General features: G+C 34.2%; 1 protein-coding gene across 1 annotated transcript; it reads left to right on the top strand.

The window, feature by feature from the left end:
* The first annotated feature begins 12187 nt into the window (after positions 1-12187).
* LOC132312260 (small ribosomal subunit protein uS10c) lies at positions 12188-17262 on the top strand. Its single transcript, XM_059810553.1, has 3 exons — positions 12188-12506; positions 12590-12649; positions 16670-17262. Exons 1-3 carry the CDS (start codon positions 12279-12281, stop codon positions 16979-16981), a joined length of 600 nt encoding a protein of 199 aa, XP_059666536.1. The 5' UTR covers positions 12188-12278; the 3' UTR covers positions 16982-17262.
* The last annotated feature ends 874 nt before the right edge of the window (positions 17263-18136 follow it).

Raw genomic sequence — 18136 nt, 5'->3', positions numbered from 1 at the left:
AATTCTCATGCAATTAATCCCAATTTAATACATGTGAACAACCATACCAAAACTTAATTTTCTAGCATGCCACAATACAATTCCAAGTTGTATATCACCATGAGGATTAAATCTTAAACATGGAATTTAATTAAATAAAAGGTTTCAAAACCTAACCAAATATTCTAAATCAAATATATGTGAAGCTATATGGCTTGTAAATCAAGAATATCAAGTCGGAATTCAAATAGAGTGAACAGTGCACTGCGGCAAATTAATTAATTAAATTAATTAATAATTTCTAATTTTCAAAACACCTCCAATTGCTTTCAAATTCAACTCTGTTGGAGAGCATGCTAAGGCCTAATTTAATATACTAACACATATCGATTTCAAGCTAGTTAAGGCCAAGTGAATTAATCTTTCACCTAAGATAAATATTAAATAAAATCTTTAATACTTACTCAAATGTTCCAATTTTAATACACGACAATGAGCATATCAAGGGGTAATATAAAATTATGCTACATGCTTAAACCAAGTCATGAGCAACCGGGAAAATTAGATACCGTACAAGAAAAATAAATAATAAAATCTCTAAATTTTATATTTAATCATGCAAACAAGTAGTATAAGCATCACAAGCATGCTATATAACAAAAATTTAAACCTAGAACATCTCCTACCTCAATTTGAGATGAAAATCTCAAAGGCCCACCAAAATAAAAGTGCTCCGAATTCGACGATACCGAGAGATTTTGTTGGGGACAACACCGTGAACAAGAATCCGCAAGAAGCCCCATGAAAATCTCAACTTGACTCCAAACCTAAACTCGAAAAATCGTCGGAAATGGATTCTAATGAGGGCAAAAGGTAGAGCACGTCGAGGGAAGCAACAAATGCTAAGGCCGAAGGATTTCTACCAAGGAAATCAAGTGGAGGAGAAGAAAGAGTGAAGGCAGCCCCTTGGGCTCCCATGGCTGCCAGCCAAGAGGAGGAAGAAGGTCTGAAAATCTGATTTTAAAAATTAGGGCAACCTATTTATAGAAATCTCAAAAAGTGCCCCAAAAGGGCCCCGCCAGGTCCGGAAAAGTGGATTTTGAGCAAACGCACTCAAACGGCAAAACTCCGTAAACAAAAAAGATTTAAAATAAGAAAATATGAACAACGGAAGAAACGGCGTCAAAAACCGGGCAACCGGGTCCAGAAACTCTGAAACTGGAGAAAAATGACAAGAAGAAAATTCTATGAATTTACGAGTCAACGAAAAGTGAAAATGAATCCCGTATGAGGATCTAGGTTCCAGATGAGACATTTTTGCAATTACTTTCGTTAATTGCACTATGGCCCCTATAAAAAGGGTTAACTGCGAAATTGTCCCAGAATGAAAATATATTCTAAAAGGTATTTTCTTAGATGCCCCTGAAATAAAATATCTTCAAAAGATATTTACGAAAAACACCCCAAGAAATGAAAAAGATTCTAAAGAATTGTACATCCATGCCCCTATGGACACCGAGAGCAACCAGAGTACTTTCTTGCAAAAGTGAAGATACGTATTTCGAGGAAACCACTCAAGATGAAGACACGTGAAGTCAAAAACTAACTCTGAGCACGAAAAGTGAGGTTGTGCCAAAAACTGACAAACGGAGATAAGACGAAATAGGGAAAAGATGAAATAGCGCATAGTGTCTGAAAAACAAAAAATGTGAAAATGACTCGATCCTCAAAGGAAGTTGTCAATCCACGGAAAAGAGTCTTAGGAACCAATTCCGAGCACTCGAGATGACACTAAGCGACACGAAACAGAGCTCAAAAGAAAATTAAACGAAAAAAATTCATTCATAAAATTTCAGGAAAAAGGAAAGGAAGGCAAATGACCGGGTCGTTACACTGGAGTTTCTGCATAATACTCCAGTGAAATTACATGGGTTGTTGTTGGGAAGCCAGATTTGGAGTGTGTTTGGGTTTTGAAGTGAAGTTTTGAAGTCCAGAAGTTGTTGTGAGTCCTTGGAGAGTCCATTAATGGAAGCTAATGAAGCTATTAGAGAGAGAAAGGAAGACGACGTATTTTGGATACAATATTTAAAGGCTTTTATATATATGAAATACAATATTTAAAGCTTTTATACAAGGGTGGTGAAAATTTAGTTACCCAATATTTTTAATTGATGTGGCACTTTCTTAGCCACTTATTCCAAAAAGGAAAGAAATTGATACAATGCAACTGGAGGTGATTTTGCACCGTGTTACTTGTGTTACATTTTCGAAAGTGGCATAGTTTAAAAGCACATCAAAGTACAATAAAAAATTATATTTAATGGTAAAGGATGAAATATGTTTGGGTTTAATTCATTTAGACCCTCTGTAGTTTTCAATACTTTAAGAAGATCCTTCCACATTTGCAAATTTTCAGTCAGACCCCCTGTCAGGAGTTGTCGACTGACAATGCCAAATAAATAAATGAAATGACTAATCTACCCTTTTTGTTATAGGTTTAACCAAACAATCTTTCTGGAACATTCGCCAACAGCTACCCTAACTGTCTAAGCAAACACTCCCCTCAATAATATTCATCTAACCAAACTTACTACTTCTGCAATGGAGGTAGACGAGGAAGAAGTGGTGTAACCAAAGTTGGACAACAATGACAATAGTACTAGTACTAATGATAATTACTTATTGAGCATTAAAAGGAAGAAATAGTACTGAAAAAGAAGATCAAGAAGAGTGATCTAAATAAAAATGGGTCAATGACAATGTATTATTATTATTTTTGTTTCGAGCATTGCATGTGACTCAGATGAACACAAAACTGACCGGACTGCAAGCCACGTCGATGCAATCTTATCTGACCCAGTTGAGTGAATACCAAACTAAACTGAGATTAAGTTACAGTTCCGGTGAGCTTCAAAATGATGAACAGTGTCCGGTGCAGTTCAGTTTAGAGTCTCAGCGACTTAATGTCAAATTTTTAGTGACCTACTGATATGAGCACAGAGCTTGAAAGACTAAGAAGAAAACAGAGATACAACGACCCAACCGGGAGCTTTAGTTTCGATGAACTTTAATTTCAGTATAGGTGTAGGGAACGTATCACATAGTTACACGTGGCACATCAGTGTAAGAGTAAATAGACGGGCGGAACATATTCTCTGGTTACACGTGGCGCACTTTGGCACTTGCCTCAGCAAGTTTTGCCCTCGCTCAAGATCTACGCATGGCTCGAGGACAACGATTGCATAATATCTGGGCGTTCCCACTGACATCTCGGGATGAGCGCAGGGGTTCAAATATTATGTTCGCCTAACCCATAGATCTACCCAGTGAGGCGATGGAGCCACGTGCCTCGACTACAACACTTATAATCACATTAATGGTTCCCCGCTATAGCCACATTCGAAGGGATATGCATTTAATACGACAGTACCCAACTTTGAGCTAAAGGACCATAATAGCCCAACATGACCCAATACAATCATGATGACTACTCTATCACGATAGGCCCAAGCTCTGGGCATTACCCTCGAGAGCAAAGCCATTAGTTAGGAATATAAATAAGAGCACCCATGCACTGCAACAAGGAGGCGGATCTCCAAAGGAATTCACTGTGAAGACTTTTATTCATCTTCCATCACTTTCTATATTTAGATATCACCCCTTGTTGCTTGTATTTATTGATTGTAATTAGGGGTGGCAAAATGGGTCAGAAACCATTAATCGGCCCATATCTGCCCGCTTTTTGATGGTTATGGGTGAATCATATTTAATTTTAGGGTCAAGATGGGTTGGGTAATTTTTAACCACTTAATTTGAGGGTCAAGATGGGTTGTGTAATACCCCGATATTTTAAAGGATTTATTTATTGAAATTAATTACTTTTATTTTATTTTTTTAATGATTTGTTTGATTTATTTGGGTTTAATTACTTTTATTTTTATTTTTAAATGATTTGTTTTATTTAATTGAGTGCTTAGATTAATTATCTTATTTTAATTAAATTTTATTTCGTGATTATATATAATGATTGTTGGTGTGTGTGCTTAATTATTTATTGAATTGTTGGTGAGTTGATTTTACTGATATGGTGTGACTTAGTTGTAATTTCTTACTTTGTTTATGTGATTCATGTAATTAGTTATTTTAATTTAAATGTTGATTAATTATTTGATTTATTTAAATTAATTAGATTTGGACTTAAGGGAAGTTGAACCAAATGATGTGATCTTGGGCTTGAAGGAAGCCTTATTGGGTTAATTAATAAAAGCCCATGGTAATGAAGATATTTAAATAATTATCTTTGCATAATTATATATATATATATATATATATATATATATAAAATTAATTAATAATCATTATGGAAGGGTATATATGTCAATATATATATATATTAATATATATAGGTATATATAATTTATTATATTTATAAATATATGTGTGTATATATATTATTTAAAAGATAAATATTATTTCTTTTATATGGTAATCATAATTGGGAAAGGATTATGGTATTAATGTGATTATATATACCCATAGAATTAATTTATTAAAGAGGTTTTTCACGTTAGAAAAATAAGAGGGACAAAGAGAGAGAAAGTAAGATGAGGTCGACAAAGAGGAGGCCAGATCAAAGAAAAAGAATGCTAAAATTGGAAGAGACAATCAAAACTTGAAGCATCGGTTTCGTTTCAAAACCTTCAGGTGAGTTTTCTCTATTTTTCCTTATAAAACTCATAAGCATTTCACCTTGAGTATCACGGCTTTAACTTAAATTTATTAATTAAATCATGGTTAGAGTGGATTAATCAAAAGAATGAATTATTATATTTTTATTCTTTTGGAATTTTTGGATTGTAAATTGATATATATAGGTGTTATATATATATTTTAAAATCAATCTATAGGTGGATTTGTGACTTAAGAGTGTTAATTAAGTTTTATAGAATTTCTGATAATTTTCTGTAATTTTTTTCTAGAATTTTCTCGACTGATTTTATATTTTTAGAAAAATTGTTAGATTTGTTAGGCTCGCGTGCGCTCTACACCCTTGTGATATCGAGATAGTGCGTATAAGCGTTGACCTCTATTGACCGGTACCAGAGCTACAAAAAGACTAAAATAACTCTCTATCTATGATTTAAAAATAATAATAAAATAACAAAAAAAATAGGAAAAGACTAAAATAGCCGTCAATCAATACTCCATCTCTATTCGTGTTCTTGCCCTTTCTCTCTCTGCAACTGCAAACTACAATCTACAAGAACCAGAAGTTCAAAACCCATATATTTGAGTTTATCTATCTGTCTACAAGAATCAAAAGTTCAAAACCCATATCGGCATATCATTTCAAATTGTTAAAAAAATCAAAACCCATATTTTTCAGTTTCCATTGCCCGCTGATCCAGTTCAGGTTCGCCGTTCGCAAGCTTCAGCCGTTGTCTCTCAACTCTCAAGCTTGCCTTCTCTCTTTTTGCAACTACAAACTACAAAATCTACAAGAATCAGAAGTTTAAAACACATATATTTCAGTTTATCTATGGGTTTTGTTTTAATTTTTTTTCTAAATCAACTAAGCAAGGTCTATAATTCTTGTTTTGCAAACTAAATCCTATTTGGTGAAATTTTTTATGATCTTTTTTATATAATTTTTTTTAGGGCAAATCATTTCAGCCTCCCCAATTGATTAGCCAGATCCTCCAACATCCATAACTCTAATTCCAGATCCGTGGCGGGATTTGAGAAGTAGATGGATACCTTCATCTCTAACAAGTTGCAATTTATCAGTCCTCGGTGATATGCCGATTTTGGTTGACATGGCAAGCTTATTCCTGGCCTAAATTCCTCTATAGCAATGTCCATTGATTGAACAAAAGCCACTTGAAGAGGATTATTATAATTTGTAAGATCGTAAGTGTATGCTAACCAATGCAATATCCCATTCACACTGATGGGATTGAAACCCCATTGCAGGCAAAATGCGGATGGACTGATCAATTCCATCCATTCGAGGCTACCCCGATCACCATCATTGTCGACAGTAATTATGTGGATCTTTTCATGGATAATGCATGGATCACCAATAAAAAGAACCACTTTATATTTTTGAATTGAAGCATCATGTACTATGAAAAAATTGCCCCACAGAATATCCCTGTGATTTAAAGTTGGGGTTAACAACTTTTGAAGGCCGGTATTAGGATTATGAACACAAAGCTTTGTTTGTCCAGATATATAAGCTTCAAGAAGTAATAAACCATCAGTAGAGGCAACAATACGGCGGTAACCTTTGGGAATTCGTATAGGAGAATCTGTGGAGTCTTGGTCCTGAAAATCTGAAAGCAGCAAAATGGTGAGGCAGTTTTTTGAAGTAATAAACTACAAAAAAAAAAAAAAAAAAAAAATACTATATACAAATATATGTATATATATATGGTGAGGGGCAGTAAAGAAATATAAAAGGGCAATTTTGAAAATAAAGGGTTTAAAATGGTCATGTGCCATGCACATGACCAACTCATTGGAATTTTTACCTGAATTCTCACCGGAGGTGCTTAATTGCACATTTTTATATTTAGAGGATTTATATAAACAAATCTAACAAAATGGGTGTAATTCGCACAAATTGAAAACTGCAGGGGTGTTTTTCATGCTTTCCCCGATTTGTTAAAAAAATAAGTTCTGGGCATTTTGTATTATTATTCATTACTACTACTGGAGGCTTATTCAATTCGGCGTATTCAAAAAAATAAGGGCAAGGGATTCTGTGTAGCGCAGCACATAGCACTACGGTGCGCCCCAAATCAGGACCATAGGATGGTCCTGATGAACAGCGAACGATTTGGTGTGATGCGGCACATGGTTGTTTGATGCACATGTGGATCTGGCTGTTGATGCGGCTAGATCTGTGGGCGGTTGATCAAAAGAGGAGAGGTGCACCAAATCTCAGTGCACAGCAGATCTGATGCGTGTAAGGTAAGGAGACGGATCCGGTGTGGCGCAGCTCATTAGACCACAGAGAAGTAGCTAATAGGAAACAGCCACCTCAGCTAAGAGTATAACAGGAGCGTGGAATCGCGTATGGGTGTTCTAGGTGAGTGTGGATGCGTGTGGAGATGCGAGATGCGTGTGAGGTCCTGGAAAACTTCTATGGGGTCTGGTGATGTCCCAGAATTGATTTCAAACTTATTAGTGTTGAAATTCATCATTAAAGGATTTATTTTAGATGTTTAAGCGTTGTAGGATACTACTATAATATTTAGTTTTATTTAATTGGCGTAATTATAATTAGTTAATTAATTGATTATGGAAGGAAGTGTGTGTGTGTGTGTATATATATATATATATATATATATATATTTATTTATTTATTTATTTATTTATTTATTTTATATATGTATATATATGAATTGTTAATATGTGATTAGTATAAGGAGGTACATATATATATATGATTTTAAATAATCAAGGTTGGTTATGGAAGGTATTGTACATATATTTATATTAAATAATATATGTGGATAGGTATATATTATTTAAGAGGATTATTATTAGTATTCTTATTTAATATATATCTAGATAGGTTGGTTATTAAATTAGTGATATACTTATAATCTGCATGAGATGTATATGTATGAATTAGCTATCGTTGAGTCTAAAGTTGGTACATGGTTGAATTGTAGGCATGGATGAGTTGGCATATGCGTAAATATATTGCCTAAGTATTTGTATGAATAAGATACATACATAGGAAGCATTGATGAGTTGCTAGTTTAGAAGTATAAATATATATGTTTGTGCAGGCATAGTTGAATTGCCAATATATAAATAAATATATTTATAATGACATGATTGATTTGTCAAAGCGTAATTAAATTACTATGTGTTAAATGATTAAAATTTCATCTACGGTTAATGTAGGTGTAAGTTGGATTAGGATTAGATATTCTTATATTAGAATAATCTAGTACTTACAGATTAATCGTTTATTTTATTATATTAATAAAATAATATTGGTAGAGACATGGATGATTTGTCAAAGCTTGGATGTTGAATTTGTAATTTAAATAATTACAATTATTATTAGGGATGTGATTAAATGTATTATTTCATTAATTATGTTTTATTATTTAAATGGTTTAATAATCGTTTAGGATGGAATTAAGGTTTAAAGAACTTTTCTTTAAAAGAAATAGTAGATTGATCTAGATATGATTAATATTTAATCATTGTTTATGGGTTTTAAAAATTAATGAAACTAGTAATAGATGTGTATTATATATAATTATTTATATATAAGTGTATCATTGTTTAATAAAGTTAAAACTTTATTAGGTTTAGTTTTGATCAGAGATGATCTGCTTATTTGTTTTCAGAGGTCTGATAAAGAAAACTTACTCGTGGGTTTGACCCACTTATTTTTATCTTTGCAGGTTATTAGAAGTTCAAGTTTCAAGGTTGATGATTCGCAGTTGGAGAACTTATCTATTCTTTCGATTTATTTCACAATAGTATGATAGACTTATTTTATTTATAGTGGACTGGATTATTAGATAATTTTCTTTTAGGGTCCTTGCATTACGGGATTCCCGAATTGTAATTTTGGAGAAGTATTAATAAAATTATTATTTATTAGTTATCTTCAGGGAGTCATTTATTCTTTTATTTCATTTTGTAATATGTGCTTGTTTAAATACTTTAATTGTTTTGATATCCCTTAATTTTGTGCGCGGATTTGATCAACCCGTGTTCAGAAATTAGGGTGTATCACAGGTTAAATATTAACCATATTTAACCCATATTTCACCCATCACATAATAAACACACAATACACATCTATACTATATTGCACTCAACTCATTTCTCTCTCTAAAATTCCCACTCAAAATCCTCTCTCTCTAAATTTGTCTCTCATTAATCCCCTCTCTCTAAGTTTCTCTCTCTAAAAATTTCTTCTAAAAAAAAAAAATAATTTAAAAAATTAAAAATAACTTTAAAAATAAAAATTTTTAAAAAATAAAAAATTTTAAAACCTTCAGAAAAAAATAATTTAAAAAAAAAATTTAATTTTTTTTAAAAAAATAAATAAAAATTTAAAAATTTAAAATAAATAATTTTTTTTTAAAATTAATAAAAAATTTTAAAAATTTTAAAAAATTTAAAATAATTTTAAAATAATAATTAATTGGTCTACGGATCATAACGGGTTGACCCTGCCCATTTTCAAACCACTCATTTTAACTCGTTCTGAACGGGTTGAATATGGGGTCTTGACCCATATTGACCCACCCATTTTTAACCCAACCCAAACCTAACCCAACCCGCCCATTTGCTACCCCTAATTGTAATAAAGAACCCTTATAGTAGGCTACGTCCGGTGAGTTTTAGTCTGACGCACAACTTCTGATACCAAGATCGTTGAGGGTACAAACTAAAGTGGACTAAACTACAGTAGTCATCAGTGAGTCTTCCCTAATTCTTCGCTGAATTCAGACACCCAATATCGGAGAATGAGTACTGAGTATGCTCTCAATTAGACCCGCGGCTTAAAGGATACATATGGTTGAATTGATGATTTTATTAGATTATTTCAATGCTATATTGATGAGAATGGTAGAATTGATGAGTTAAATTGAATTGTTGTGGGTCGGATTTGAAGAAACGGTGGGATGGAGATTATCAAACTCATAAATTCTCTATTCTCGTGACCTCATCGGTTGTAAAAAATTCGAGATCCGAGCCCGTCAGGCCGACCCAGGCCTCGAATATGCCAACTGGATCCTCGCCGTCGTCAACACACTCCTAGCCGCCAAGAGTAGGTTCAACAACCTGGCATAAGAGACGAGATTGAAGGCTTTATCGGCGAAGGCGAGCTTGCCTATTAGGGTTCAAGAGGTGTGCGAGTCGGTGGTACTGAGTGGCGATTGTGAATATCTTGCTACCAATGAGATCGTGACTGGTGAGGAGCTTATCGGTGATGAAGATCATTGCTCTGCCTTTGCTATTACTATTGTTGGGGGTGCTCCATTTTCTTCTCTCTGTAATATGTAGGGGTGCACATGGTCAGGTTCGGTTAGGTTCTAACAGAACCAGAACCGATCTCAGCAGTTCCTTAAAAATGAAACTGGAACCGTTGAGATCGGAACCAAATCGAATCGTACCGGTATTCACGGTTCAGTTCTAAAGAACCGTTGACTGTTGTTGACTACTACAATGGAAACTTAGAAACCTAAATTTCTAGGAGCTTTGCAAATCTCCGGCCACCCTTCATCCTTCCAAGGCTTGATAGGATTTAGTTTGCAAAACAAGAATTACAGTCTTACAGACCTTGATTAATTGATTTAGAAAAAAAAAAAAAAAATTAAAACAAAACCCATGTATACAAGTTAGCAGTTGCAGAGAGAGAGGGGGGCAAGCTTGAGAGTTGAGAGGCAGCGGCTGAAGTTTGCGAACAGCGAGCCCGAATTGGAACAACGAGCGATGGAAACTGAAAGATATGGGTTTTGATTTTTTGAACAATCTGAAAGGATATGCCAATATGGGTTTTGATTTTTTGAACAATCTGAAATGATTTGCCGATATGGGTTTTGAACTTTTGATTCTTGCAGAAAGATACATAAACTGAAATATATGGGTTTTGAACTTCTGATTCTTGTAGATTTTGTAGTTTGCAGTTGTAGAGAGAGAGGGCAAGTTCAGAGTTGAGAACGAGAAAAGAGATGGAGGCGATTGGGGAGGCTGAAATGATTTGCCCTAAAATATTATCTAATAATCTGAATATGTGGTAGCAGGCTAGCACTAGCAGCCACGGCCTACAACCCACAGCCCACAAGTATAATTATATATATATATTACTATTCGGTTCAGTTCCGGAACCGAACCGTGAGACCAGAACGCGAACCGAACCAAATCTCAATGGTCTCGGTTCCACGGTTCTTTTGTGCACCCTTAATAATAAGTGTTTTTTTCTTATTTATTTTCTTTTGGATTTGTATAGAAAAGGTCTACCTAAGGTATCTTATTGTGGAACAAGATGGTCATTAACAGAGGTGATGCGTTTTCATCGATGGGGAAGAAGACTCAAACTACACCGTTGATTTCTTATTTAATATATAGACTATAATCAAGTCTATAGCCAAACATGACCTTGGAGGGCAATTTGCGCATTATAATTTACTTTTTTGTTGATGTCAGGCAAAAGTGTCTCTTATCATTAAAGGAGGGGGGAGATTGATGTGTGTCAGAAAAAATAAGGAGTTTGACTGAAGATTTGCAAATGTGAAAGGGCCTCCTTGAAGTATTGACAAAGCTCACATGGAGTCTAAATGAATTAAAGCCAATATGTTTAAACGTACCTATATATGAAAGAATTTACGTCCTTTAAAGATCGAACAGTCTAGTAGATTATTTTTTGAGACTAAGTGGACCCTACAGGTGACTCAAAAAGGCCCATACTATATAATCAAATCAACTCAGGTCATGTGGTTTTTTATTTACATGTATTAAAGTCATCTTTCTTGATGTTTAGATAAATTACATATGAGTAGATACGAGTAGACCGTCCAATGTTTATTGTTTTGATTTTCTCTAAAACAGTTTGTTAACTGTCGAAGGTGACTTTAACTATAAAAAGTCAATAATACCCTTATATTATAATAATATATTATGTAATTATATTAAAAATATTGTTAATATGAAAACCTACGTAATCCATATGTAATTTGTCTAAACCTCAAGAGGGGGGTTAGTATAATTTATATTAATTGTCCAAATATCACCCTTTTATTTATAATCCTTTAAACAGATAAATTACACACTGCATTGAGGCTCGGAGGCAAAAGGAATTAATCCAATAGCTGGTAAATTACAAGATTAGGACATTTCACAAATACAACTATTAAACTACTAATACGATTTCAATAATTTATTCACTCCACAATTCAAACATTCCATCACTATTGAGCAGGAAGTTGATGGGTTTAGAATTGGGTCGGAGATCCAACCCATAGCCCAACTGAAGTGGACTTTAGTGTGGAGCTTCTTAAGCCCATATAGACTTACAAATTCGAATTTCATACCACCAAGGTATGACAAGAGGTTCTGGGTAGGAGAATTTGGGCCGGATCAGTTCCAAGTAAATATATACGGTCCGTATATTATATATATATATATATATATATATATATATATATATATATAATAATAATAATAATAGAAAAAACATTTGGGGTTTGGTTTGGATAATGCTCTACTGAGTATTGCATTGCACAGAGAGAGGGAGGAGAAAGAGAGAGATTCAAATGGCTATTTCATCACTGTCTCCAACAGTAATTGCATCACTTCCATTGTGCAATTCCTCCACCATTTCAACCAAACCAAAGCTCTGTTTCTTCTCTTTGCCCTCAAATGCCTCAAAGCTCAAAACCCTGAAGCACTTTCCCTTATCTACTACTACTAGGGTTTTTGCTGCTCCTGAAGTGTTGGATTCACAAGAAACCCTAGATGGTCCTGACACTACAGGCCTCGAGGTAATGCTTTCCCATTTTTCTTTGGCTCTTGAAGGACGAAGTAGTAATTCTTTCTTTGGTTTAATTTAATTTATTTATTTCAGGTTGAGGGTTCTGAAAGTGTGGGTTCTTCATCGCTCAGCATCGGTGCAGATGTTGATAAGGTAATTTCCACTAATCGCACCTCCAAATTATCTGTTTGGCTACCTAGGAATTTGAGAAAAGAAAAGAAAAAAAAAGGAGATAAGTTAGAATTTTGAATCTAAGGTTTTCATTAGTCTCAACCCAGAAAGGCACATGATTTCGCAAAGCAACAACTAAAATAAAATGCTCATTTTGTGTGTGTTTGTGTGTTGTGTAGATAGAACAAGGAAGATATGGTGGATAGAAACAATGGTTAACTTAAATTTTTGGTCTGACGGAACTGAAACTGTCATATTTTAGATGACTCGTATGGTTTTATTTCTCTTATCTTTTTCTAATTGGTGGTTCTTTTACTTGATTTCTCTCTACAACGAATGTATCGAATCTGTATTCCCGCTTGGTGAATTACTTTATGGAGATGGCTTGATAATGAGTTCTTAATATAATCTATGTTCCATGCATTCAATTGTATGGACTTAGCATAGTAGATGGTGCAAGGTGGCTATGGAGGTAGGTATTATGTACAAATTCCAATATATGGTTGTTTTTTTCCATAGAGGATTTGTTGTTTTAACAAGCATGCTTTTGGCGAAGTAGAGACTTTCATCTGTGTAAATCTATGTTGCCAAAGCAGACTTTTGGGGTTCTGGGAAGTCATCATGCTTTGGTGGGTGCCTATGTTTATTGTTCTCAAGTTGGATGTTTTAGGAATAAGTTTATCATCCTGGTTGAGTACGTTATGAAAACTGTTAAGCGTATGAGGTTAATAGAAGTTTGCTTGTTAAATTTTTTTTTTTTTGGATAAGTTTTGCTTGTTAATTTTGTACAAAGTGGAGTCTATAATTTTGTTTTAGTTTTGTTTATGTTTTAAAAGTTAAGGTAATTTACTTAGTGGAGTTATCTCTGTCCAAGGGAAAATTGGAGAATTTAAAGCTTTCGCAGGGGTAAAAGGATAAATTGAACTCTAATATTGTGCACTCACCAATTTAGGGTTCATATGCATCCATATATATTATTAAACATTAGGGTGTTTAAATTGCATGTTTTGATCCATAAATATGTGTCTTGGAATTACTTACCAAAAAACAAAAAGAAAAAAAAAGCGACTTGGAATTCATGAAACTGTTTTTGGATAGTCAAATCCTATTAGAACTAGGATTGGAAGTTCAATCGATCAAAGGATCAATTGAGACTCAGTAGTTTGGCGTCGATCGATATACATTTGGCTCGATCAATCGAGAATTGCTAAAAAACAGTTTTGAAACCTTATTTGAACTCTCTTAACCTTAAACTTTTTCAGCCTACAATATCTATCAATAAGATCCTTTGCTTTCAGAAAACAAATGCAACATATAATAACCGTAGAGAGCATATATTGAGCATCATATTTTTTACAAAAAACAAGCACCACACAAGACAAAGATTTACGTGGTTTGACACAAGTTGTACCTACGTCCAAGGTGAAGACCCGGTGAAAGATTTCACTATGTAAAAGTCAGAATATTACAAGTTTCAGGCCCGAAACCCTGGCTCTTACTCTCATTCTCTTTCTTGCTGTTTTCAGTGTTATCTCGTTACCCATTCCAAACCCTTAACGTTCTTATATATGGGGCTACAAGAGAGTAGTAAACAGGGTACTTGCAAGTGAAAAAATGGGTCAAAAAATTTTCCTCGTGGCGCTGTCCCCCGAAGCTTTGGTGGGCTTAGGCCCACACAAAAAGCTCACGTTGGGGGTCGAAAGGCCGAAACAAAGTTCGGGCCACAACAGCATAAAGTGCATCCTTGCAATTCAATTATTAGTTTTTTCTTTCATATTAATCATTGCATCTAGTATGGTGAATATGTTATTGAGGTGTTGATCATCAACTATTGTTGTGCTATTGGAGTATTCCATATCAACTATTGTTGTGCTATTGGAGTATTCAACACCGAATTGTTTCTACACAATGAACACAAACCCTAGATGACTAATCAAGGAAATCAAAGTACTCGTGGACAAATGGGTCGAGTGAGGAGCAAATCCATTGATGGAGCGGATTGTGTGTCTAGAGACTCAGGGTGTGAGCTTAGTGGATCAGTCTGTGTCAATTGGTAACCTAGTTATAAAATGTTTCCTAATTGTGGGTTTGTTCTCTCTGGACTAGGTGTCATACTTTTCCTCATTGAATTAACAGGGTGTGAGCTTATTTATTTTTGATTTCTATATTTAACTGATTCATATTGCTGCGAACTAAATATATATATATATATATATATATATATATATATATGCTTTTTTCATAAGCCATTCTAAATATGATTGTGCTAATTTAAAAAAAAATTATTGTTAGTAAAATTTGACAAGATTTATTCCCGCCCCACTCCCTCCTTCCTTTAGATCTATTTTGGGCCTTGCACTAACTCTGCACCTAGGGTTATGGCCTTGTACTTCTCATCAAGTAAATTAGTAAACTAGTTCTTGTTAATGTTCCTTCTGAAGGCCTCTTTAGGCTGCTCATTTAGAGCCTCTAAGGTGGCAGGAACTGTTGCTGTGTGTGTATATTTTTGTATACATATTCATATTCATATTCATATATAAAAAAATTGGGGATTGAATGGCATCTAAATCTTATTGGCACAATGAACTTGAAGGAAGTGTAGGTAGAATTTGATTACAAATGCTGTCTTTTGATAAGTTAGAATAAAGAAACTTCTTGAGCTTTAGCCTTTGGTTTTTCTTTGATAGGGGCTTTACTTTCATTTCATGCTTCATAGTTGTCTTTAAGCAGGTCCATATAACATGTTAGAATAAAGAAACTTTTTTTTTTTTGGTTCCTGGGTTTAGAATAAAGGAACTTCTTAAGCTTTAGCCTTTAGTTTTTCTTTGTACTCTTGATGTTAGCTCTGCATTTTAGTGCTTTATACTTGAACACTATTTAGACATATGAAACTATAGTTCATGCTGTTGAGCACTTTTATTCTTGATCTTCTTATCTTCGCATGGTAAATGGTGTTTTATATTCACTCTTAAGCACACAAAATTTTCATTGGTACTGTTCTATCATTTATAATAGTTTTAACTGGTTAGTACTGTTGCCTTCATGAACTAGAATTCTTTTTAGTTTCCTAATTTTCTAGCAACACTAAAGTATCTTGTCTGTTTAAAATTTGACCTTGTCAATGCTATTATTTAAACCCAAGGGGATAGCGGCAAAAACTCTCACCTCACATCTTGGTGGAGGTTGGGAATTCAAGTCCCTTTGGGGCCACCCCTAGGAATTTTACTGATAATTTCCAGGTGCATGTCTGATGGGGGGACTGCATGTGTCCGGTGGTGAATTATGGGGTGCTCTAAAAGGGCCCACACCACCATTGTTATCCCCAAAAAAGGTGCTTTTATAAATTTATCTTCTTATTATTATGATATTAAACTGAAATAATTGCTCTGTAATTATTACATGAATTAATTGATTATTGAATTAATTTATTTTAAGTAATCAAAATATGGTTCAATTGTGAAGCCATGTGACACGGTAAATTCATGTCTTTTACTTATCAATAGCTTCCCACACTGAAAGAGTTTCGGTATGTGCCAAGGAGAGCCCTTTTATTTTCATCTTTTCAATGAGTTAAATAATTATAATTAAAAAAGTTTTCATTCATATGGATGTAGTCTCTTTGAATTGCATGGGAAAAAAGAAAAAGCTCTACTGTTCTTTTTCGCATAGGTTTGTTGTAGTCTGTGTGGCTGATTGGGTTGAATCAGAACTTGGATAATTTCTTTGAAAAACCAGAAAGTTCTATTGTTCTTGTTCACGTTGATTTGCTCTATGCTGTGGGGCTGATTTGACCCGAGTAGGATCTTTTATGATCCTTGGACGATTAGCCAAATGAGCAATTGCAGTGGCTGAAATCAGCCACACTTCTGACCACAATCCTACACTAAACCTGGTGTGTGTAATCTGAGATTTGGAATACTACTACTTAAAACTAGTTATTTGTGTTATCTTCATGGTTTTAGTTACACTACAATCATCTCAATGTGTTACTCCTATTATCAGGTGTCTCCAAAGCAGAAAATTCGAATTAAACTGAGGTCGTACTGGGTGCCGCTTATAGAAGACTCCTGCAAGCAGATAATGGACGCAGCAAGGACAACAAATGCGAAGACCATGGGTCCTGTGCCATTACCAACCAAAAAGCGAATTTACTGTGTACTTAAATCTCCACACGTACACAAAGATGCCCGCTTCCATTTCGAGATCAGAACTCATCAGCGCCTCATTGATATTCTATACCCGACTGCCCAAACGATAGATTCCTTGATGCAGCTTGACCTTCCCGCTGGAGTTGATGTGGAGGTCAAGCTTTGAAGAAGCAGTGCTGCAGCAAACATTTTAATGTTGATTATTTTCTTTCAACATCTATGCCCACTTCCAAATTTGAACCTTGTAGAATGCCTTTTGAACAAACAGTAGTTGAAAATGTATACAGATGCAATTTTTTTGTCTCAAAGTTTGATTTGTCAATTTCATGTGAAGATGTTACAATGCTTGGGCATCTGACTCCTACAATATCCCTTTGTATCAAACTCCTAGAGTGACTTTAATATCTCCTTGCCACCATGTGAATTTGATCTTCTATTTTCTAATTACTCATGAAAACCTATCCAATATTTTTCTCTCTCAATGTTGTTGCAAATAATCCCAAAAAAAAAGATTCAAAGGTATACAAGATTTAGCAAATCACATCATGCCGGTGGCAGATTACATCTTTTACACACACGTGTATGTGTAGATTAAAAAACGAATGATACAATCTCTTGCATTTAAGAAAGCTTAAAAATTAAAATCGAATCAAATAATTCGCACCACAAACCAATCCAAACTTTATTTATTTTTGTTATTTCAACTTTCTTCTCTAAAGTGACAATTGGTTGAGTCAGTGCGAGTCCAAATGTAAAAGGTTGAGATTGGACGGCTTCCTTGGCCATAGGTCACTTTCATACAAGAAAATGTCACCTTTTAAGTATCAAGACTTGGAATATATGTGTGTCACCTTCAATCAAGTACTAATGCTCTGTTTGGTAGGAGGAAAAGAAAAAAAAAAAAATTGAATGAAAGGAATATATGAAGAGATGAATGAGAAGAGATTGTATCATTTCTTCTTTTATTTGGAAAGAGAATATATTAAGATAATACCTTATTTTGTTTGTTGGGAAAGAAGAAAATGAGTGTTAATTATAAGAAAATTTTTGTATTTTAAAAACTTTTTAATAGTCTTGAGTTCACTTCATATTTGGAAAAATAAAAACTTGTGAAGGAAGAAGGATGATTCAAGCATCTTATCTTCTTCTCTCTCCTTGCTTCTTTCCTGTCAAACCAAAGAAATTTGTTTCTTTCTTCCTATCTTCCCTCTACCCTTCTTCATTCTTTCCTACCAAACAGAACATTAATATTCTCTCTCTCTCTCTCTCTCTCTCTCCCCCCCTTACAAGCAGGGCAAAGTTGTCCTTAAAGTCAGCCATT

The sequence above is a fragment of the Cornus florida genome, unplaced genomic scaffold (genome assembly GCF_030987335.1).
Source record: "Cornus florida cultivar Cherokee Brave unplaced genomic scaffold, ASM3098733v1 CherokeeBrave_3.0.0_Hap2_Chr06, whole genome shotgun sequence".
NCBI lineage: Eukaryota > Viridiplantae > Streptophyta > Magnoliopsida > Cornales > Cornaceae > Cornus > Cornus florida.
Note: the sequence above shows the minus strand (reverse complement) of the source record. Positions and strands in the feature narration are given on the sequence as shown.

Coding starts and splice junctions, on each gene's coding strand:
- LOC132312260 (XM_059810553.1), top strand. CDS start 12,279: ATGGCTATTTCATCACTGTCTCCAACAGTAATTGCATCACTTCCATTG. Junction 12,507..12,589: donor CTGACACTACAGGCCTCGAG/GTAATGCTTTCC, acceptor TATTTATTTCAG/GTTGAGGGTTCTGAAAGTGT. Junction 12,650..16,669: donor TCGGTGCAGATGTTGATAAG/GTAATTTCCACT, acceptor TCCTATTATCAG/GTGTCTCCAAAGCAGAAAAT.